At 37.3% G+C, this 23,567-nt stretch overlaps 3 protein-coding genes across 5 annotated transcripts; 2 read left to right on the forward strand and 1 right to left on the reverse strand.

Moving 5' to 3' along the window:
• Positions 1-962: 962 nt before the first annotated feature.
• On the forward strand, positions 963-3,310 carry rps21 (ribosomal protein S21). Of its 2 annotated transcripts, none has more exons than XM_058763568.1 (6): positions 963-1,041; positions 1,375-1,455; positions 1,700-1,763; positions 2,054-2,125; positions 2,559-2,624; positions 3,261-3,310. In XM_058763568.1, exons 2-5 carry the CDS (start codon positions 1,406-1,408, stop codon positions 2,616-2,618), a joined length of 246 nt encoding a protein of 81 aa, XP_058619551.1. In that variant the 5' UTR covers positions 963-1,041; positions 1,375-1,405; the 3' UTR covers positions 2,619-2,624; positions 3,261-3,310. The 2 variants fall into 2 exon arrangements, with proteins under 2 accessions (XP_058619551.1, XP_058619550.1); XM_058763567.1 differs by having other exon boundaries at positions 2,559-2,614.
• Positions 3,311-4,483: 1,173 nt separating this feature from the next.
• acss2 (acyl-CoA synthetase short chain family member 2) lies at positions 4,484-23,567 on the forward strand. Of its 2 annotated transcripts, XM_058763404.1 has the most exons (19): positions 4,484-5,277; positions 6,414-6,609; positions 8,008-8,099; positions 8,249-8,352; positions 8,602-8,674; positions 9,419-9,494; positions 10,062-10,167; positions 11,191-11,238; positions 16,965-17,102; positions 17,233-17,403; positions 17,492-17,625; positions 19,180-19,312; positions 19,398-19,454; positions 19,820-19,900; positions 20,066-20,174; positions 20,268-20,336; positions 20,664-20,840; positions 22,105-22,179; positions 22,265-23,567. In XM_058763404.1, the coding sequence occupies exons 1-19, from the start codon at positions 5,151-5,153 to the stop codon at positions 22,390-22,392; spliced, it is 2,094 nt and encodes a 697-aa protein (XP_058619387.1). In that variant the 5' UTR covers positions 4,484-5,150; the 3' UTR covers positions 22,393-23,567. The 2 variants fall into 2 exon arrangements, with proteins under 2 accessions (XP_058619387.1, XP_058619388.1); XM_058763405.1 differs by lacking the exon at positions 11,191-11,238.
• LOC131532064 (uncharacterized) lies at positions 11,258-16,956 on the reverse strand. The gene is made up of 2 exons (XM_058763406.1): positions 13,543-16,956; positions 11,258-13,344 (listed from the first exon to the last, which is right to left on the reverse strand). The coding sequence occupies exon 1, from the start codon at positions 15,433-15,435 to the stop codon at positions 13,885-13,887; it is 1,551 nt and encodes a 516-aa protein (XP_058619389.1). The 5' UTR covers positions 15,436-16,956; the 3' UTR covers positions 11,258-13,344; positions 13,543-13,884.

Below are 23,567 nucleotides of genomic sequence, written 5' to 3' on the forward strand. Positions count from 1 at the left end.
ACACAATGGACCAACACCAGCAGATGACATTGCACCCCAAATCATCACAGACTGTGGAAACTTAACACTGGACTTCAAGCAACTTGGGCTATGAGCTTCTCCACCTTTCCTCCAGACTCTAGGACCTTGGTTTCCAAATGAAATACAAAACTTGCTTTCATCTGAAAAGAGGACTTTGGACCACTGGGCAACAGTCCAGTTCTTCTTCTCCTTAGCCCAGGTAAGTCTTCTGGACAACTGTCAGATCAGCAGTCTTCCCCATGATTGTGTAGCCTAGTGAACCAAACTGAGAGACCATTTTGAAGGCTCAGGAAACCTTTGCAGATGTTTTGAGTTGATTAGCTGATTGGCATGTCACCAATTTGTTGAGATAGTGAATTGGTGGGTTTTTGTTAAATGTGAGCCAAAATCATCACAATTAAAAGAACCAAAGACTTAAACTACTTCAGTCTGTGTGCATTGAATTTATTTAATACATGAGTTTCACAATTTGAGTTGAATTACTGAAATAAATGAACTTTTCCACGACATTCTAATTTATTGAGATGCACCTGTATGTATGCATGCTATTTATTAACTTCTGACAGTCCACGAAAGAAAGTTTCACCTTCGTCTCATCTAGCCTACTTAAAATATTCAGTGAATAGGCTACATTTAGCTATAACAGAAGAATTCTCTTTCATTTGAAAACTTGGTGTCCAGTATATTTTAATTCGATAGGCATGATGAAATATGCTGTTTTTGCTTTGGTCTTATTTTAAACTTGACGAATTTATGTACCACAATAATATCAGATTAGTTTAGCTGGACACTTAATATTATTTAGCCTAGTGTCCGTAACATAAAAACGGATTTATTTCACTTTGCTATTTAATATGCAGAATTTATTATCAATAATTATTTACAGACATTTGTTTGTATAGTTTCCTATTTCGGCATCTCTGCTAAAATAAAGTCCTCGCGCTCTTATCCTGTCTTTCGTGTTACGTCACTTCCTGGCCCTTTCTCCTTCCTTTCCGTGTCGGCCATTTGTGATACTCGGTAAGAACACCATGAGCTCTAGTTTACTATGAAACTTATTACTGTTTTGAGCTAACATTTACAGCGTTTTTCTTACGCCATTTATGCACGGAACTGTTTTACACAGCGTGTGTCACATATTCGCCGAATAGTCGGTTTTCTGCGCGTTTAATTGTGAGTGAATGAGGCAGCAGTGCTACACATGTGGGAGAGCCGCGCTCAGGCCCTTTTGAGTTAACTATCCCCGCTTAAATATAAACCTCAACTCTGTCTCCAGCTTGTGAAGAAAGGTGTTTTTGTGTTAATAAAGCTGATTTCAGCTTGGAAATTCACTGATTTGATTGTTTACTGCAGACTGAGCTGACAGTCATCAAATAAAGTCAAGATGCAGAACGACGCTGGTGAATTTGTGGATCTGTACGTCCCCCGTAAATGGTGAGTTTACATCTAAATGAACAGAAACGGTTTTTTTTTTAGGAAGTGTCATTAAATATTTGATTGAATACTGTGTTTGTTTAAAAAATCATGTGAACTGTATGCACAGCAGTAACTGCCTGTCTGTTCGTTTTTATCAAGCCACATATTTAAAGTTATGATACTAGTTAAATATTTTGTGACTGAGCACACGTTTATACAACTTGAGCATATTAAACACTTTTGTTTGATTGTTTGTTTCTAGCTCTGCTAGCAACAGAATTATTGGTGCCAAGGATCATGCCTCCATCCAGATCAACATTGCTGAGGTTTGACACCATTACAAAACTAGTCTTTTTGTTTGTGTATCTGCAGGATATTAAATTGCATTGCATGCATATATCAATAAATGCAGTTTAATTCTAGCAAATAAAATGTATGTAAATATAATTACTTATTTTACAAAAATTGACGAAACTGTTGGTATAAATTGGAAGTAACGCAAGCCAAAATGGCCACTTTTAGACGCCAATAGGTATATTAGTCTTATCAGCAAAATCTCAGTTGTGATTTATTTTTTTTATTTTTTTCAATTTGCTGCCTTTTATGGTTTTTACAGGTGGACAAGGCTACAGGCAGGTTCAATGGACAGTTCAAGACCTACGCCATCTGCGGTGCTATCCGTAGAATGGTACGTTCAAACACGCTTAAAGGAGTAGTTCATCTAAAAATGAAAATTTAGCCTCGGGCCATCTAAGATGTTGATCAATTTGCTTCTTAATCCCAACAGTTTTAGAGATAATTAGAATTGTATCACTTGCCCACCAATTAATCCTCTGAAGTGAATGGGTGCCGTCAGAATGAGTCCAAACAGCTTATAAAAACACAATCCAGACAAGTCCGTCAATTCATATCTTGCCAAGTGAAAAGCTTTGTGTTTGTGATAAATCCTCAAGATATTGGAGTCGTGTGGACAAAAACAAGTTAATTTTTGTGTGAACTGTTCCTCTGCATCCATATATGTAGCGTATTAAAACGTGAAATTTGGAATGTGTTGGAAACGTGAAGGCACAGATCGAGTTACATCTGGTGTGGTCTCAAGACATTTGCTTTGTCATCTGCAGGGTGAAGCTGATGACTCCATCCTGAGGCTCGCAAAGAACGACAGCATTGTGGCGAAGTAAGCCCATGTCAGTGAACGGCTGTTTTTTTTTTTTTTCATCTCCATTATTTTTCTGGCAGGTTTTAAATGCATTCTGAAACAACTAGTGTTAAGTTTGTGGTTATGCAGAAAGAAACTTGCTGTAAGATTAAGATTTTCCTGTTCAGGAATTGGTTTCTTTATTCTTTAACCAGTATCAGTGAGCACTTTCAAGAGTTAAGGTCATTGCACACAGAGTCTGAAACTTTCGCACGTTAAAAAATAAATACGACCTCATGTTGTCAATCACGTTTACACACTGCCTCCGAAACTTTCGTCTGTCATTTAAAAACTTCGGATAGGGTTAAATTTTCTGCGTTTTTCGCATCCGTAGCAAGCATTTTCAGAGGTGTTTTGACAACTCTGAGCCACCGTAGAAGCAAAAGCCAAAATTGTATGCAAAGACCTTTTACAGCGCATGTTCTTTTGTGTTGAAACAGTTTTAAGAGTCTCTTTAACACTGCAAAACACTTCTTAATTTTAATAGCTGTCATAATCACAATTTCTACAGTTGTTCATAAAATTTGTGGTATAATTGTAGACTCAGATGTTGAACTTTAAATAAGACTGTTTGTTACTGGTGGATGCTGATTATGCTTCTAATGATTGCGTTTTCTCTTTACAGGAACACCTAAAAAGGAAGTTTCTTTGTAAAATAAAAAAAATAAAATTGGACACCTGTGTTTGTTTTTTTTTTAATGGTGTGAGTCCGTGAGAATTATTAATTGCTGCTTGTGTCTTTAAGGGACATGAAGAATAAAAATTTCAAAATTTTCAATTATTATAAGATTAGATTCATTTAACTAACCATTATAGGAAAAGAGAACAAGCTGTGGTGTTAGGAGAGTATTTGTTCTGCATTTTGTTTGGACAGGATATAGTTTACTAAGATATTGTCTGTCATTATAAGAGGCAAATGATTTACATGTGCTTCACTGAATCAGTTTTAACTGCAGTAGAGATAATGGCCACATGGGGGCGCTAAAATGAGCTACTCGGTTCATTTAAACAGCTTATATTAGCCATCAGTTGCCAGTGTCTTTTATAGGAAAATGTTTTATAATTAAAGAATGGTTACCATGTGTTTTCTTTTCTGAATTGCCCATCTATTTTAGTTTTAAAAAATATGAAATATGAAATATGAAATATTTTCATTGTCATTGGCAATGAGGATGGCCCTCCGTCCGGTAGAGGTCACGGTGAGCTCAAACATGCTCCGAGCGACTCTGTCATTGTGCGCCTGTGGTTCTGAGGCTTCCATGAGCTGCAGAGGGCTCCTCTGGAGGGCGTTTGGTGGCCCACAACATTTGATACTTATATCATCTATGATATAGATGAGCGAAGCGTTACGACCTTTGCCACTGTTTTTAAATATTATGCGTTTAATGTTTCTCATTTGGCATACTTGAAAGTGTAGTTGGAAATTGCAATTTGATTACCAAAAATAATAAGAGTTATCGTTTAGAAAGTTGATTGTTACTATACCAAATTATTCCATACTGGAAATTTCTTTGGAGTGAAAACTGTTGCAAAATCCACTAAATGTGTTGTTCAAAATAAGATTGATATTTGTATACTTTTGATTAGATTTCAAATAAATAAATGTAAATTCACTTATAAAACCCACGACTTCAACTCTGAGAATAAATCTGCATGTGAGTTGTTAAAAAAAATGGGATTTATTTATATACACCATTTTATATCTTAGTTTTTAAATTGTTCATTATAATGTATAATTTTGCTTAAAAAAAAAAAAAAGTACGCCATGAATAGTCACATCGGACCAATTAGAAACAACATCCGGTACATTAAGCCCCGCCCATCTAAGCACTTGCGTTTCGCGTTAGTTGTTATTCTAGCCGTGTGCAGTATTTCTACGCTTCAATGGCTGTCCTCCTGCAGACACACCGAGGATTTGTAATCCACGCGTGGAAGAATGACTGATCTCATGCTACACGCACGGCTATTTTGACTGCATGTTTGATTCAAATAAAGGCTGCATTTCTTCTCTAACGCCGGGAATTATTTCCAGCTTTATTCGACCTCAAACAAGATAACCTCAAGCTGGAGGAGACTGCTGTCTGTTTGACAGCTCTCAAGTACATCTTGATTTTTTTTTACATATATATGTATATATCTTCTATATGTAGAACTTCTTCTAAATCCAAACTTATTTTATTTCGTCTACAATCGCCGGATCAACATTTAAGTCTGTTTGTTGTAGTAATAATAATAATAATTGCAAGTCCGGTTTTTAAACGCGTCTCGGAGAGCTCGTCCTTTGCAAACTGAATCCGGATCGTCGCCGCTTCGTTAAAACCCAATAGCGGCGTCTAGATTGCAATCTGGATTGAACTTTTCTTTTGTTCAACATTTCGGGCTCAAATGCACACAGCGCCTGTATGGGAGTGAAACTCTCCCACACGGAAGTGACTTACACACGTTAGGCCAGTGATCGGTTGTGTTTTTCTAAGTGAAGTTGTATTAGTTGCGTCCATTGAATTGAATTGGCAAGATGATTCCTGACAAGGCACCAGGCGACGATGTGCTACATGCTTCAGGGGACTTGAAGAAAGAAGCGCACATTCCCAGCTTTGAGAAGTACAAAGAGCTGTACATCAAATCTGTCGAGTCTCCTGGGGGTGAGTTTCATCGAGCAGGTCATTAACTGGTTAAAAGCTGTTATTTTGTGGGAAAAAGCGGCACTTGGCTGTATCTCAAAGCATAGACAGCAGTTTTGGACATCAGTAATAAACCCACCTATGATGCTGTATTTTTAAATTGTTTATTATTTGGCTGTAATCATTGCATTTAATCTGTTATTGTAGGATCTAACTAGCATAACTTTTAGTTGTTCGTGTTTAAGATATTATTTTTATCTGCAATATTATTAAAAGTTGTTTTAATTTTAAATAGTGCTGTCAAACGATTAATCGCGATTAATCGCATCCCAAATAAAAGTTTGTTTGCATAATATATGCGTGCATACTGTGTATGTTTATGTATATATAACTACAAACACATGCATGTGTATATTTAAGAAAAATGTTATGTTTATAAATTAAATATATTTATATAAAATATAAGAATATGAACACATATAAATGTATGCACGGAAATATTTTCAATATATACTGTGTGTGTGTATTTATATATACATGAATATATACAGTACACTTTCATGTATAATGTAAAGTAAAACCTTTAATTTGAGTGTGATTAATCGTTTGACAGCACTAATTTTAAATACTTAAAAAAAAGAAAAAAAACACACATTCCCTTGTAGATATGCTTTATAAATAAATAAATATAATAAAGCATCAACATGTTTATACTAGTACAATTGAAATAAAATATACATTTTTTTGTTTTAATAATGTTAATATGCTTGTTGTTGTTTTATCATTAAAATACATTTAAAAAAAATAAACATTCATATTTTGCCCACATGCATTTCCTAGAAAAAAAGCACCACATGCCCTTATGATATGCTTAAAAACATTACCCCGTTTTATAAATGTAGTACCAATGTATTACTATTGTTGTTTTTTAAATACTTGAGACAATTCTTTTTTTTATTTATTAATTAAAAATCCATACTTAGCCCAAGTGCATTTCCTAGAAAAGACAACAACACATTTTTATATATTTTTTTAACATTACCCTCTGTTGATGCTAGTGCCAATGATAGGTAGGTGTGTTTATGGTCTTGCTCTGAATCTCAGTTATGAATCCGCTGTGCATTAATGTTCTGGTGTGTTCGTCCTGTTGTGTCCAGAGTTCTGGGGAGATGTCGCCAAAGATTTTTTCTGGAAGACAAAATACACCGGGAAGTTTCTGGACTACAATTTCGACGTAACCAAGGGTGAAATTTTCGTGAAGTGCATGGAAGGTGCCACAACCAACATCTGCTATAATGTTTTGGACCGCAACGTCTATGAGAGGAAACTGGGTGACAAAGTGGCTTTTTACTGGTTAGTAAAGGCTGTAGTTTAAATGTTTCAGTTTACCCCAAAAGTTGTGCATGTGACGACATGTTTGGTGTTAGTGTTTTGAATTTCAGTGCATCTACTTTTAACTGTCATTTTAGCCATTGTTATTATACAAAACAACATGCATTACATGTAATACCTCTGAATCAACATTGGTTTATGATGATTGCTCATGTTTGAACCCTTTCAGGATTTCAATCTAAAATCTTTCAGGTATCAGCCCAGTTCGTTAAGCACAAGGTTAAACCAAAGTTGCATTCAGGTTGAGACCTGGATATTTGGCTACAAATCTACGTGGTTTAGATCACTGGAGTCAGTATAATATTACTGGGCCTGAGCTATTAATACATTAACATGGCAAATGTTGACAGACATGTAAGTCAGAGCAAAACAACTGAGATAAATTTAGACTCTCATGCTATTTAAGTAAATTATGGAAGCTTGAACCAGGTCCTGCCAATAGCGCTCCACCCAGAATAAGGTGCATCTGCAGTATTGCATCTTCATAGTGTTCATTTCTTCATGTGCATATCTGTGCTGGATGCTGTCCATGCAGTTCATGAGGACATTTTTGGCAGTCATTGTTCATTCAGAGCTACGAAAATAGCCTGTAAAGACTTTGTGTGCAACAAATATTGTCTGGGGCAGTTGCTAGTTCTCTGAAAACTTCACAATTGCTAAACTGGCATTGCGAAAACAATCGTTTCTTGTTACGACACAAGTTCAAATCATTTCAGAATTCAGTTTGAAATGCTCAAGTGTGGATCTCTTCTGCAGTTGTTTTTGTTTGCCAGACTTTTCCTTCCTGTGTCAGAACGCGCTTCTATTTTAAGATTGTCAGCTGACATACAAAGTCAAAATAAAAAAGTCACTTATTAACCTGTAGGGGACATTTAAGGGAACTTCTCACACCAAAATAAGTGTTAGCAGAGGCTTACAGTAATTAAAACGGATCAGAAACAAATATTGAGCATTAAAATGTAAAATACGGATGAATCTAGGAGATGCACAAACAACCCGCTCAGTGTCTGATGTTCAAACTTTGCTGTTGAACACAATATATGAATGAACTGTGTTAGAAAATATGTTTGAAACAAGTTCTGTTTGAAAGAAGTCTGTTACGCTCATCAAGGCTGCATTTATTTGTTCAAAAACACAGTAATAATGTGAAATATTATTACAATTTAAAATAACTGTGATGCAAAGCTTCATTACTCCAGTCTTCAGTGTCACATGATCCTTCAGAAATTATTCTGATATGCTAATTTGCTGCTCAATAAACAGTTTTGGGAAACAATTTGCTGCGTAATATTTTTGTGGAATCTCTGAACAATTACTGTCACTTATGAGAGTTATATTTCTGGGCATTGTTTTGTACAGGGAGGGTAATGAACCTGGAGATGAAAAGACAGTGACATACAGAGAACTGCTTCAGCAAGTCTGCAAGTTTGCCAATGTTCTCAAGTCGCAAGGTAAAACACAAATTTTGTTGAACTGTTGGTATAATAGTGACCAGCAGCAGGTTTAAGATTTGACATTGATGTTGTGTATTAAGGCAATGTCCAATGTCGGTCCCTTTCTCTTTCTTTTTTTTTTTTTTTTTTTCTCTCTGACTATGCAGGCGTGAAGAAAGGTGACCGTGTATCTATTTACATGCCCATGGTGGTGGAGCTGGTGGTGGCTATGCTGGCCTGCGCTCGGATTGGAGCGGTCCACTCTATAGTGGTCAGTCCTTTGTCATTTGCAAATTATTTAATTTGTCTTCTCTTGGAGCTTAGCTGTGTTGACCAACCAAAACATGTAAAAACAAAGTACCCATACATGTTTTGCAGGGTGTGATCTCTATCAGACTTTTTCTTTCATCAGTTGGTTTGTTTGTAGAAAGAGTTGGCGCAGTGTAAAAAATTTAATAACACAATATCACAATATTGTTGCAACATTATATTTACTCTCATTTTTGTATTCACAACCCAGTTTGCCGGTTTCTCCGCTGAGTCATTGTGTGAAAGGATCATGGACTCTCAATGCTGTATTCTTATAACCGCAGGTGGGGAAAGCATGCCAAACAATCAGAAGTAACTTACTCAAAGTGTGTAATCTTAAAGCAGCTAATCCCAAAGTTAATCATCTGCATTTCCATTTACTTTTTTTGCAAAAGAGCGCAGCGTTTCACATTGTTCACAAGTCTGGGGATTAAAGATGGTGTTAATCATATTACCATCAAAAGCTGTTTAGCCTGCAGCTGCGTGTTTTTTTTTTTTGTTTTTGTTTTTTTTTTTTAGTATTGACAGGGAACTAAATGCTGAGAGTTTGGTAAGTTTAGAAAGCAGAATGAGTTTTTGGAATAAATTTGACTCCGTAATCCATCATTAAGTTGTTTTTAAAGGCTGGAAGATAAACTAATACATTAAGTTAATGGGTTCTTGACATGGTTTATATATTGATCCGTCTTGTTGCCAAATATCAGGATATTATTTACATTGTCTGATTGTAATTGTAAAAGAGACGTTCCACTGAAATGATTAGTCTGATATTAGACTTGGAGGTAGAGCTGAAGTCTTTAAAATTGCATTGAGATTGACACACAGTTCATGATCTTATTGGAAGATTGAGAGTGAACTATAACCATAAAATACGCATCTCGGCCGTGATAAGACCAACATCTGTTATCACCTAATAAAAGTTTACTGTCTTTGTCTTTTCATGATTATCTGTGAATATTAGATTTTAGGCAAATGAAAAGTTAATAAAAGTTTGTTTTATTGTGTGTTTCTCTCTCTGTCTTTCCCAGATGGCTTTTACCGCGGTGATAAACTAATCAATCTGAAGCTTATAGCTGACGAGGCACTACAGAAATGCAGGGACAAGTATGATAACCACTAGTTAACTAGTAAAAATAAATTGTTGTGCAGTGCTTATCACATGTGCACATACTCACGTTGGCCACTTCATTAGGTTCAGTTTGTTAAACGTGAAAGAGCAGAAGTAAAGGACCGTGATTGGAACAATAATGCTTGTTTCCAATTTGGTTCACTAATTCAGTTCCACTTAATAACTTTGCTCCCTGAATGATTCATTAAGAAACTATTTAGAGGAAGAAAGACTGGACTGGACAGTGTTTAGAACATGCCTTTTACTGTCTTTTTACACAGATTATTTTAGATTTCAACAGAACTAATACCAAATCAGGAAATATTATTATCACAATTTAAAATGACTATTTTTCCATTTTTAAAATAGATTCCTTTGATGCAAACCTGAATTGTCAGCGTCATTACTCCAGTCTTAAGTGTCACATGATCCTTCAGAAATCATTCTGATTTGCTGCTCATGAAATACTGGGCACCTAATTAAGTGGCCACTGTAGCCGTGTATGTGCTCAACAGAGTGTCTCTCGAGTTCACTTAATTCTTTCATGTCTTTTACTGTGTCAGGTCTTTCACATTGGATAAATGTATAATGCTAAAACACCTCACAAAAGAAGAGGCTTTGTCTGGATCGCTGTCGCCCCCAGCGAAACGCGCCTGCCCTGATCTGCAGGTGAGCTTAACCTCTGCACCACAGCTGTACAGATAACAACCTTCACACTTTCAGTTTTTTCATCTTAATTTGTTTCATGCTCATTTGGATATCTCCACATTGCTACAGGTGGTTTTGTAAGAAGTCATTAAGCTCACCGAGGCTGCATTTATTTGATCAAAAGTACAGTAAAACATTAATATTATGAAATTATTTTGACAATTTAAAATAACTGTTTTCTATTTTAATATATCGTTAAATGTAAAGCTGATTTTTCAGCATCATTACTCCAGTCTTCAGTGTCACAGGATTCTTCAAAAATCATTCTAATATGCTGATTTGCTGCTCTATAAACATTTCTAATTATTATTATTATTATTATCAATGCTGAAAACCGCTGCGCTGCTTAATATACATTTTCAGGCTTCCCTCATGAGCCCATGCGCTGAACACTAGGCCGTGGCTTTGACACTGTCCTGAGGTTTGATTTGAGTTGCGTTTTTACACCGAAGCCCTATGAGCTGACTTTCTAATATAGGTTAAAAAGAAGCCACATGCTTTGCGCATGAAAATAAGTAGGCCTTCATATATTATAACACCTGAATCAATGGAGAGCTGTCCAGGTAAATGGGAAATGCATTCAGATGAAAAAGTACTGCAGTTACCCTTTTTTTCCGATTTCTCAAATGTTAACTCTTGTCCTGTACACCTCCTGTGGAGTTTTGAGTCTTGCATTGTCCTGAGTGTTACAGAGATCTCTTGCTTATTTAACAAAGTTTCGTCACTGTTGTAAATCCATAAAGGCCTGGCATGATTTCTCTGAAGCTGTTGTGCTGAAGACCTTTGCAACAGTTGAATATAATGCGTGTGACATTCCTCAATGCAAGATGACCTGTTTTAAAACCATAACTCAAATACGGTAATATCAGTTGGACTTTTATGTAAAATATCTTTGGCATTTCATTTCCTCCTTCAATGTGGGTCCATGTCTATGTGTCCTTTTCCTCTTTCAGTGTAAGTAATCTCTCCATTAACCCCCTTTAGCAGGAGAAACAGAAAGAAAGAGTAAGGAAGGTCCGTCCCTCCCCACAGGTATTTCATGTCTCCTTTGTGCATAACTTGTTTTCTTTAAACTCCTCCTGTCTTATTAACACGGGTTTGTGTGCTCATGGGCGGCTCTCTTGCTCTTTGGATGGCTCGAGACTTTTATTACTATCCTCACATTCTCACAGAACACTGTGTGTGTGTGTGTGTCTCTCTGTGTGTTTGCTTTTGCAAATGCAGTTTACACCATTTACACATGCATCAGACTTGGCGTTATGAGGCCATAATTTAAAGTCATATTCTTGCTTTGTTTTCAAAGCCATTATTGTCTTAATGCATTGAAAATGTTAAATAATTCGTCATTGCATTCAAAAATTGAGCTATCAACTGCTGTTAAGTATTATAACGTTTGTGAATGATGGTTATTATGAAGTGTTTCCATTTGATTTGATCGCCAATTCTGATCCATAAGCTTGCACTGAAAACCTTTTACTGCGCCTAGTAAAAGTACTGATAGTCACATTTCTGATAAATGACTGGTGTGTCCTTCTGTCCGTGTTCTAAATGATCTCCTCACATAAACTTTATTGGTCCCCTAGTTCACGATTTCATCACAAATGTATCTGGAAAGCTTTTATATCGTTATAGTGACTAGACTATAGACTTATAGCTCTCTCTTGTGTTAGCAGTTGTATGTGCTGAAACCTTTTCCGCTCCGACTGTCTAATGGATTTGACGGTTCTTTCCGTGTAGTCAAACACTAACTCTCTCCTATGAGCTTAAATGAACTTAAGTGCACTGCTCACGGTGTTCCTTCAGTCTCTGAACTGCATGAAAAACTAGATTTGTAGAGTTGTATGTTACGTTAATGTCTCTCTTTGTTTGTCCATAAGTTTTTTTTGTTTTTGTTTTTTTGTGTGTGTGTGTTATTAACTCAACCTGATCTTTTCAGATGCTTTCTCTTTCAGTTTTGAGAACACCTTTGACTAAAGCAGATGGGCATCTGCACTCTATTCACTTTGGTTAGATTGCACTGAATGAATCAAATAAGTCTGAATGAAATAAATGCCAACATGAGCCTCTAAATAATGTGTTACATGCATTGTTTGCATACAACACCCTTTACATTTCATCCTTTTGCTGCTTTCAAGTCATTCTGGAATGAGTGTATTTACATTTACATTTACATTTAGTCATTTTGCAGACGCTTTTATCCAAAGCGACTTACAATTGGGGAATAAATAAAGCGATTCATCTTGAAGAGGCAATCCGACAAACGAAGTGCTTGTAACTCCAAGTCTCAGGAATGGTTTAAATAAGTACAAGCTAGCAAGGGAAGGAATAAATAAGGAGAAAGTTTTTTTTTTTTTAAATGTGTAAGGTGAAGTCAAGTAGTGTCGAAAGAGATGAGTTTTCAGCTGTTGCTTGAAGATTGACAGGGATCCAGCACTCCAAATATGGGTGGGAAGATCATTCCACCAGCCAGGAATGGTGACCGAGAATGTTCTGGAGAGTGATTTTGAGCCTCTTTGTGATTGTACCATGAGGCGTCGCTCACTAGCAGATCTCAGACTTCTGGAGGGGATGTAGATTCTTAATAGTGAGTGCATGTAGGCGGGTGCTGAGCCTGTGGTTGTTCTATAAGCAAGCATCAGTGTCTTGAACTTGATGCGATCTGCGATTGGTAGCCAATGCAATGAGATAAAGAGAGGTGTGACATGGGCTCTTTTGGGTTCCTTGAAGACCAGTCGTGCCGCCGCATTCTGAATCATTTGTAGAGGTTTGACTGTGTTTGATGGAAGTCCAGCCTAGAAATGACAAGGGCCTGGACAAGAAGTTGTGCAGCATGCTCCGTCAGAAAGGGCCTGATCTTTCTGATGTTGTGTAGTGCAAACCTGCAAGATCGGGCAGTCTTTGCAATGTGGTCTTTGAAGGTCAGCTGGTCATCAAAGATTACACCAAGATTTCTGACCGAAGTTGATGGGGTAATTGTTGATGAACCTAACTGGATCGTGATGTCATGCTGTAGAGTTGGAGCGGCGGGAAAGACAAGAAGCTCCGTCTTTGCCAGGTTAAACTGAAGGTGATGTTCTTTCATCCATGCCGAGATGTCTGCCAGGCAACCTGAGATCCTTGCAGCTACCGTTGGATCATCTGGTTGAAAGGAGAGATAGAGCTGTGTGTCATCAGCATAGCAGTGGTAGGCGAATCCATGTGCCTGTGTGATGGGACCCAGTGATGTAGTGTATGTGGAGAAGAGGAGGGGTCCAAGAACCGATCCCTGAGGAACCCCAGTGACCAGTGTATGTGCTTTGGATACCTCCCCTTCCCAGGCCACCCTGAAAGACCTACCAGTGAGATAGGATTCAAACCAGCGAAGTGGAATTCCAGCGATGCCCAGTGATGAGAGGGTGGAGAGGAGTATCTTATGATTGACGGTGTCAAACGCGGCAGATAGATCCAGCAGAATGAGGACTGATGATTTGGAATGGGCTTTTGCAATTCGCAGGGCTTCAGTGACCGAAAGAAGCGCAGTCTCAGTTGAATGGCCACTCCTGAAACCTGACTGTTTAGCGTCCAGTTTGTTGTTCTGTGAAAGAAACAATGAGACCTGGTTGAAGACAACACGTTCAAGTGTGTTCGCTATGAATGGAAGGAGAGAGACAGGTCTATAGTTTTCTATAAGAGAATTGTTTAATGTAGGTTTTTTTGAGCAGTGGGGTTACCCGAGCCTGCTTGAACGCAGTGGGGAAGATGCCTGTGAGGAGGGATGTGTTGATGATGTGTGGGAGTGATTGCTTGCAGAAGGTGTGAGGGGATTGGGTCAAGAGGACATGTTGTAGGATGATTGGAGAGGAGAAGTTTGGATACTTCAGCCTCCGTCAGGGGACAGAAGGAGAAGATGGGAGTTTTAGCAGTGGATGTGGTTGGTTGGGGGTCCTGTGTGCGTGGAGGTGAGAACTGACCACTGATCGATCTAGTTTTGTCTGTAAAAAAAGTTGCAAAGTCATCAGCTGTAATAGAAGTGGTGGGAGGTGGTGGAGGGGGACAGAGGAGAGAATTAAATGTTCTGAAGAGATTACGCATGTCTGGAGTGCTGTTGATCTTGTTGTGGAAATGTGAGGATTTGGCAGTGTGGACATCAGCAGAGAAAGATGAGAGCAGAGACTGATACCTACTCTGGTCCGACGGGTTGTTTGATTTGTGCCATTTTCTCTCTGCCACTCTGAGTTTTGTCCGATGTTCACGAAGAACATCAGATAACCAGGGGTTAGAAGGGGCAGCTCGTGCTGACCTAGAGGAGAGAAGACAAATGTCGTCTAGGCAAGAAGTTAAGGTAGAGCATAAAGTGTCAGTAGCTGCGTTTACATCCAGAGATGAGAAATGGGTAGGTGAGGGAAGAGAGGAGGATACTACAGATGAAAGATGGGAAGGAGAAAGGGAGCGTAGGTTTAGTCTAAAAGTAACCGGTAGGGGGGTTGGTGGCACACTGGTAGCAAAATGTAGTGTAAATGTAATGAAGAAATGGTCCGAGATGTGTAGTGGCTGTACCAGAATGTTATCTGCAGCACAATTGCGTGTGTAAATTAAATCCAGTTGGTTGCCTGATTTGTGCGTGCTAGTAGTGGTAAGGCGTTTGAGATCAAATGAAGCTAGGAGTGAATGGAAGTCTGTAGCATAAGGCTTGTCTAGGTGAATGCTGAAATCACCAAAGACTAAGAGTAGAGTGTCATCCTCCACGAAAGAGGACAACAACCCGTCCAGCTCCTCTAGGAAGGTGGCTAGAATTTGTCCAGGGGGACGGTAGATTACCACAATCTGGAGTTTTATCGGAGCTGATACAGTAATGGCATGAGATTCAAATGAGTTGTAATTGCATGGGGTAGAGCGGGTTGAGTATTTCCAATTGTTTGAAACGAGCAGGCCAGTACCCCCACCCCGGCCAACTTGACGCGAAGTGTGAGAGAAAGAGAAATTAGTAGAGAGAGCAGCTGGGGTTGCTGAGTCTTCTGGACGAATCCAGGTCTCAGTCAAGCCCAAGATGCTGAGAGTGGATTTTAAAGAAAAGCCAGAAATGAAATCGGTTTTGTTGACGGCTGACTGACAATTCCAGAGACCCACAGAGAAAGCCAGAGGTGTAGCGGAAGATGTAGAGATAGGGTGTAGGTTAGCGGGATTACGTTGCCGTCTGCGTGTGATTTTAGAGCGTGGCTGAGAGAGAGCCGGAATGTTTTGGAGACGCATGATAGAGGTAGAAGGAAAGAGGATAGGAAAGCAGAGTGTGTGAGGAAGGAAAAAAAGATACTTAATTGTGTAGCTCGGTGTCGTTGCTCGGTTCAAGTCGCGCAGGAAAAAGTCGCAGGTCTTTACACGAGGAGACTGAACACGACGGCTGAACGCTTCCGCGTCAGCGCACAGACCTCAAACAAATACACAGTCTAGAGTGAAAAAAAGCTGTGGTCGCCTTTTAATTAGCACAACCACCAGCCAATCGCAGGGCAATGGCTCAAATCGAAACTAACACTTCGCACTTAAGTGCAGGAAAGGAGTTTAAGCTAAAGGGGCAGTTATTATAATGACCAGTAAGTGTTTACAAGATGAACGCATTTTTATCATCATAATGACTTTTCCCTTATAAAAACAAACAGAAAGCTCATTGTAATCTGAAGGGTTTCAAAAAAGTCCTCATTTATTTATCTTTTTTTATTTTTTATTTTTTTTACTGTGCGGTTAAGCAGTCTTATTGGTAACTAAAACTTCTAAATTATTTCTGTTAAATATAATAAAGCTGCAACTATTAGATGAAACAACTTGAACTAAAAAACCTTAGAAAATTAGAAATGCTGTCTTGGCAACTGATTTGAAATGAAAACTGAACATACCTAAACAGAAAATAGAATAAAAATAGCTAAATGGAGATTTTTAAAAAATTATAAAAGTGACAAGTACATAACAAAATGACTAAAACTTAAACTAAAATTAAAATGAAAACTGAACATACCTAAATAAATAGAATAAAAATAGCCAAATAGAGATTAAAAAAAACTAATAAAAGTGATAAAGGCACATAACAAAATTACTAAAACTTAAAATAAAATTAAAATGAAAGCTGAACATAACTAAATGGAAAATAGGATAAAAATAGCTAGAGATAAAAAAAAAAAAAAAACTAATAAAAATTAATTTTTAGAAATTACTCAAACTAAAATGAAAACTGAAAGTATACAAATAAAATCTAATTAAAAAAAAATATATAATTTTTTTTTTTTACTAAAATAGTGAAATGGCACTGATCTGATTTTGTAACACCAACATAATTGATGTTGGTAGAGTTTGCTCTGTATAAAATGTGTTTGTAAATGAGGAAGTAGAACTAGAATTACTTTTTATAGATGATTGTGACATCAGAAAATAGTTCTCATTTAGCCAGCTTATGAAACGGGCTACCAAACTACATTTTCCCTTTATCCTCTGTGACAGTACGAGATTGATAAAGTACATATAAATATTTACACACCTTATGTACATGCTTAGCTACATGTAATGTTATAACTACAATTTGGAACAAAGTAGGGACTTCTCTTGACTTGAAAGCAGCATTTGTTCTGTTCAGCCCAGCATCATTTACAGTTTATGACCTTCTCAGACTGATTTGATAACATCAGGATCCTTAAGTTTTGTATTGTTCTCTGAAGTGTGACACCAGCAAGAGTAAACACAAGTTATACGGGATGAGTTAATTATGAGCGCTCTCTGTGCTGTGATTGGTGCAGGTGCCATGGAATCCTGAGATTGATTTGTGTTGGCACTCTCTGATTGGTGGAGCATCAGAGGAGTGTGAGCCTGTCTGGTGTGATTCAGAAGACCCGCTCTTTATCCTCTACACCAGCGGCTCTACTGGGAAACCTAAGGTAGATCCTCCAAACAACCCAATCCTCCTTCAACTGTGCAAATTTGCTTTTCATATATGTCTCATATATATATATATATATATATATATATATATATTTATTTGTCCCTCTTTTTGTACCACTCCACTAGGGTGTATTGCATACAGTGAGTGGCTACATGCTTTACACTGCGGCCACCTTTAAGATGGTGTTTGATTATCACTCTGATGATGTGTACTGGTGCACTGCAGACATTGGTTGGATCACCGGTCACTCATACATCACATATGGGCCGTTGGCCAATGGCGCGACCAGTGTGTTGGTGAGGGGGACGTCCTGATAAACACATTGACTCATCTACGCAAGCATTTATTGTTGTATAATATGAATTTTTATTCTTCTATTTTTAGTTTGAGGGTCTTCCCACATACCCGGATGTGAGCCGAATGTGGGAGATTGTTGATAAATATCACATCTCCAAGTTCTACACAGCACCCACCGCCATCCGGCTCTTGATGAAGTATGGCAGTGAGCCCGTTCAGAAGTACGTTTTGTGTCCGTCCTAGATTTAGTACACTAGACAGGCTGTGATTTCTGAGCCTGAAAAAGTCATGGAAATTAATAAAGTCTAAAAAATCATGGGGGAAAAAAAAAACTTATACATATAGGAAATGTACATTACCGTTCATTTAGGCTTAGTAAGGGGATTTTTAAAAAAATAGAAATTAAACTTTTATTCAGCGAGGTTGAATTAAATTGATTAAAAGTGACTGTAGCGACTTTACCACTGTTATAAAAGAGTTCTATTACAAATAAATGCTGTTTTTTTTTTTTTTTTTAAGAATATTGAAAAAATAAAATCATATTATGGTTTCCACAAAAATATTAAACGGCACTTTTCAACATTAATAATACGAAAAGTTTTTGAGCAGCAAATCAGTGTATTAGAATGATTTCTGAATGATCATGTGACACTGAAGACCAGAGTAATGATGCTGGAAATTCAGCTTTGCCATTACAGGAATAAATTACATTTTAAAATATATTAAAATAGAAAACAGTAATTTTAATCTTAAATAATATTTTACTATTTTGCTGTTTTTACCATGTTTTTAATTAAATAATGCAGCATTGGTGAGCATGAAACAATATAAAAGCACCTTTCAAAAACACACAAAGATCTTACCGACACCAAACTTTTGTTGTGTTAATGGTAGTGTTAGTTTACTTTTTTCATTGTTATATAAAACCATCAACATATTTTCTAACCTAGAATTAGTTGAATTTTTGAAAATTAATTTAGCTTGTTTTTAATTAATTAATTTAATGTAATTAGTGTTTTTTTTGTGAAATCTTTATCCAGTAATCACAAATAACTGGAACACTGTTCAAATTCATTGGTCAAAAGTGTGAAAACACTGACTGGATGGCTGACAGTCTGAAAAAGTTTGATAAACTTGCTTGTAAAATGTTTTCTTTTGTTTAAATAATGTTTTGTACTCACACTGTGTATACATAGTATATACAGTATCATGTTTACAGTATAATGTTTAGGAATGAGCATTGACAGTATTATGAATGTGTATTTGTTATTGCCATTGCTTGGTAATCTGTTATGCATCTAGGACACTTTTTCTCCCATTTGATAAGACTTGATGATAATGATCATAACTACTATAAAGATACTGTATAGTAACATTCGATAGTACTACTCATCTCATGTGTTATGTGATTGCTCTGTATTCTCTTTGTACTCTGTTTGCTTACAAAGTCTGTAAACAGAGCAGCGTTTATAAGTCCATTCATTATAAGTCCATTCACAACTGGTGCCAGGATGTGCCAACTTTCTGACCTCAATCAGCAGTACACAACCTTGATGCAGTATCAGATACATCTACTCATTCTTTATTACTTTTTTTTTTTTTTTTCACAATTTACAATAATCAAGCTTTTTGGCCCTTCATAAACAACTTATTTGTCTTTAAGACTAATTAAAGCTATTTAAACGCAAGTGTCTTGATAGTTTTTGCTACATTCAGAATACTGCTGAATACTTCTGACTAGTATTCAGAATGGTTTGCATGTTTGTTGCCGTCAGGTATAAGCGGACCTCCCTGAAGATTTTGGGAACCGTAGGGGAGCCCATAAACCCAGAAGCCTGGCAGTGGTACTACAACGTGGTGGGAGAGAAGAAATGTCCTGTGGTGGACACCTTCTGGCAGACTGAGACGGTATGAACTGTGATGCAGTAACATCAATGTTGCTTTGAAACTGTCTACTGTAAGGTCACTTGTCTTTTGTTTGTATCTTCCTCAGGGTGGGCATGTGATGACCCCTCTGCCGGCTGCTACTCCCATGAAGCCTGGCTCTGCTGTGAGTGAACGTGATATGAATGAATAAATGAATAATTTTGGTGTTGGTAAGATGTTTTGTATTTGAAGGAAGTCTCTTATACTCACCAAGTGACTCCTTTCGCTAAGAGAAATCATTAATTATTTTTTTTGAAAGAAATAGATCTTACTGACCCAAAACTTTTGAACAGTAGTGTTACTAGCGTATATATTTGTCATGTTGCTGAAAGAGACAAATGATACAAGGTTCATTACCAGAGATAATGTAAAATAATTTCTTCTGTTACTACAAAGTAGAAACATAATTGTTGAATTAAGCTTAGTGTGGTACAGTGGAATTACTTTTAGTAATTTCTGAATGGTGATTGATGTTTTTACATTTTGTAGACATTTCCCTTTTTTGGGGTTGTACCTGCTATTCTGAATGAGTCGGGGGAGGAACTTGAAGGACCAAGTGAGGGCTATCTGGTAAAGTGAATTTTGAGAATAGATAAGTTGTATATTTTTCGTAAATATTTGATTTGACCATTTTCTTTGTTTTTCATGTTTTAAATTTCTTAACGCTAATGAATCAGTTACATTTTATCCACATGTGAAATTCTAGTTTAAAACACAAGCGCTTCTTTTCCTCAGGTGTTTAAACAGCCTTGGCCAGGTCTGATGAGAACTGTGTACGGGAACCACGAAAGATTCGAAACCACCTACTTCAAGAAATTCCCTGGATACTACGTGACTGGAGATGGTAATTTGTGCTGTGACTCATATTTAGTTTTACTATAAGTGTGAAGTGAGAGACAGTTTGTGCTTTAGTTAATGGTGTAATGTGTCTGTCCAGGTTGTCGTAGAGATAAAGACGGGTACTACTGGATCACCGGAAGGATAGATGACATGTTGAATGTGTCTGGTGAGTAGAGGATAAGGACATTCGTTTGTTTCTTGTTCTTTTAATTTAATTACATAATCCCAAAATTTCTCCTGTTTTGTAATTTCCCCAATGTGGAGAGAGAAAATGTGTGACCTGGACCTACAGATGCTGAAATAATGAGTTTCGAAAAAAGCTAATTACGAAATTCGGGCCACACTTTCCAATCATTTGTCTCTTGCCTGTTTTGTATCTCTACTGATATGACTCTAGCGATTTACAAAGCATTGAAGTAGCCTAATTACCAACAAAATGGCCTGTAATAGAACAAAAGCGTTGATATATTGGTGGTGGATATATTTCTTCCAGGGCACTTACTAAGCACTGCAGAGGTGGAGTCGGCTCTGGTGGAGCATGAAGCTGTAGCTGAGGCAGCGGTTGTGGGGCGGCCACACCCTGTTAAAGGCGAGAGTCTCTACTGTTTTGTCACCCTCAATGACGGAATCAACTACAACCAAAAGCTGGAGGCGGAGCTTAAAAAGCAAGGTGTGTGTGCTGAAAGGAATATTTCATGCAAGAATTACGATTCTGTCGTCATTTAGTCACTCTCATGTAAAAGGTCGGTCACACTACACTCTTCATTCCATTGACTATTCATACGTATATGAATGTGGGACACAGGAATGCAAATTTTGATTCCGAAGTTCAAGTTTGGTGAACGCTGCCCTGCGAATTCGTATCATATGAAGACCAATAGAAGATCAGCGTGGATTCTTAGCTGAATTTGTTTTTTTAAAAACAACACAGTCTTTACTGTAAAGTGATGTAGATTATGTATTTTTGTATGTATTATTATTTGGATGAATTATGTTTTTTAAAAAGATGCTGGGAAGTATGACGTTATTACGGCATTATTGCATGCGCAAAGTCTAGTGCATTTGAACTCTTTTCAATACAACAAAAGTTATGTTAAACTGTCAAACTTTAATAAGGATAAACAAAAGTTTGTGTATATATGTGCTGCTGTCAAAATTAGCGTGTTAATGCAGGCGATTCATTTTTCCAGTTTAACGACGCTAAAAAATATTTAACGCAATTAATGCAGGGACAGAGCTAGGGTTGGCCACCCCTCTCACAAATGCTGCTTCTGTCTCTTTTTCTTGATAAGAATTGCGTTTATTTAGACGCAGATCATCCTTACGTCCACATCAAACAGGAGACCTTGCAGACACGCTGTCTACTTCGCCTCAGCGTGGTACGGTACAGGTAACGAGGAGCTTCAGAAGAACATCATTGAACTGTGGTCAGATGAGTAGTTGTCAGGCCCTATATCAATAAAAATGAAATCTTCCGGTTCTGTCAGACGTTATACTGTGCTCGTAGTGCATGCTCTTCAATCGCACGTACAAATGTGGCGGCGCGCGCTGTAGCCTGTATCATTTCATATTAATGCGTGACTGAAACTACGAGCATGCATGTCAAATCCGCGTCACGTTCAGCAGCGGCATCTCTTAAAGTAATAGCAGCCAAATAATCTAATAACCCAGCTGCTATGATGTCTGTTAATCAAAGAACAAAAGAAAAAGAGGAACTCAGTAGCTTTTGTAGCTTTAAGGATTCATCTATATTTAATAGATGTTTGATTTAGTGTTTGATAATTTTATATATTTGTATATTTCCTACTTGCTGAAGGGCACAGGTAAATATGGCCTTTATTATAATGGGTTTATGTGAAGTGTTTTTTTTTTTTTTTTCAGGAACTACAAGTAATGTCTTTTTCACTTCCCTTTTCTTTTCTTTTTTTAAACAGTGAGAGAGAAGATTGGTGCCATAGCTACACCTGACTATATTCAGAATGCCCCCAGCCTTCCAAAAACCAGATCAGGTATTAATATTGGACTGTTTATTATTAAAGCCTTAATGTTTATGATGCTCAAGTGTTCTTCTGTTTTTTGTATTTGTTTTATTAGGCAAGATCATGCGTCGTGTTTTGCGGAAGATAGCGTGTAATGAGCGGGATTTGGGTGATGTGTCCACGTTAGCAGACAGCTCTGTCATTGAACAACTGTTTGAGAACCGCTGCTGTACTGCTGTGTGACCACCAGGGGCATCCACCACAACGCCACTGTCTGGCCCCCATACCAGCTTCAGTTCTGGAGGGAAGAGGATGAATCTGAGCTACAATGGAGTTTAGGATAATGCTACTAGTGGGCAGACAGAACGAAAAAAAACTTAAGAGATGTATAATTCCTACTGCAATTCACCGACTCAAAGAAATCTCTTGGAAAACCCAAGGTTTGGGTTTGGCATAGAGTTTTAACTGCATTTTTACAGGACCCAGTTATATGTTAGAAAACACTTTCACCCCCCTCTTCAAAATTTTATTATGTTTATTATTTCCTTCTCTTTCTCTGTGTGTCAGTTCATTAATCTGCTTTCAATGTGCCAACATAACCTCAAAACAAGGTTGTTTTTTTTTGTTTGTTTTTTTTCTTCATTTTTTCACTACTAAAATGAGAAAATAAGACTGTATATGTCATGATTTTGTTGTGTACTAAGTTATAGCGGTTTAAAATCTCTCTGCTTTGGTCGAAGGTTTCATTTTAACATTTAAAGCTACAAATTGTATAGAACTTTCTATACAAGCCAAAGCATGCATTAATATTTACCAAAATAACATGGTATCGTACAGGTGTCACCAATGTTAGAATTTAACTGTATATTTTATTCCTGGAACAGTTTGCAACTTTGTGATGAAAGTTTGTGTGTGAACCGACAATAATATTTAGAATATATTTCTTCAGGAAAGTTATGAAAGAGCTATGATTGACTTCATAAAGGCTGTATGTTCATTTGAAAATGTACTTGACAGGAGTAAATGACATTTCTGACCATGATGGTGATCTCGTTGTAATCCTGATACTTAGACCCGTTCAGTGGCTTAATTTCAAAGTGTTAAAATCTGTATTTTATATTGTGAAGGTATCCTCTCAAGAAGCTTTTTCAGGAGAAAAGTGATCAAATTCCAGCCGTTGTATGAGTGTACGGTGCTCTCATGCAGCAGTACTGCATCTCTGGACTGTATTTGTTACTATTGTCAGATTGATTACTTCCAGCTTGGCATTAACTTGAGTTTTGGATATTTCATAGCTCTTAATGTGGATGAGTAATAGCTGTCAATGCTTTTCTCAACCCTGTAAGCATTCACTAGCCTATATGATGAGCGATTTGAACTTCTGTTTGTGTTTTTTTTTTACCCTTTATTTTCCTTTT

The sequence above is a fragment of the Onychostoma macrolepis genome, chromosome 23, assembly GCF_012432095.1.
Source record: "Onychostoma macrolepis isolate SWU-2019 chromosome 23, ASM1243209v1, whole genome shotgun sequence".
In the NCBI taxonomy this organism is placed as follows: Eukaryota; Metazoa; Chordata; class Actinopteri; order Cypriniformes; family Cyprinidae; genus Onychostoma; species Onychostoma macrolepis.

What these genes read in the sequence shown, in the direction of transcription:
- rps21 (XM_058763567.1), top strand. Translation starts at nt 1,406, where the DNA reads ATGCAGAACGACGCTGGTGAATTTGTGGATCTGTACGTCCCCCGTAAA. An exon ending in TCCAGATCAACATTGCTGAG is followed by an intron (nt 1,764 to 2,053) that starts GTTTGACACCAT and finishes TGGTTTTTACAG; the next exon opens with GTGGACAAGGCTACAGGCAG. An exon ending in GCGGTGCTATCCGTAGAATG is followed by an intron (nt 2,126 to 2,558) that starts GTACGTTCAAAC and finishes TGTCATCTGCAG; the next exon opens with GGTGAAGCTGATGACTCCAT.
- acss2 (XM_058763404.1), top strand. Translation starts at nt 5,151, where the DNA reads ATGATTCCTGACAAGGCACCAGGCGACGATGTGCTACATGCTTCAGGG. An exon ending in GACAAAGTGGCTTTTTACTG is followed by an intron (nt 6,610 to 8,007) that starts GTTAGTAAAGGC and finishes TGTTTTGTACAG; the next exon opens with GGAGGGTAATGAACCTGGAG. An exon ending in CCTTCTGGCAGACTGAGACG is followed by an intron (nt 19,313 to 19,397) that starts GTATGAACTGTG and finishes TATCTTCCTCAG; the next exon opens with GGTGGGCATGTGATGACCCC.
- LOC131532064 (XM_058763406.1), bottom strand. Translation starts at nt 15,435, where the DNA reads ATGCGTCTCCAAAACATTCCGGCTCTCTCTCAGCCACGCTCTAAAATC.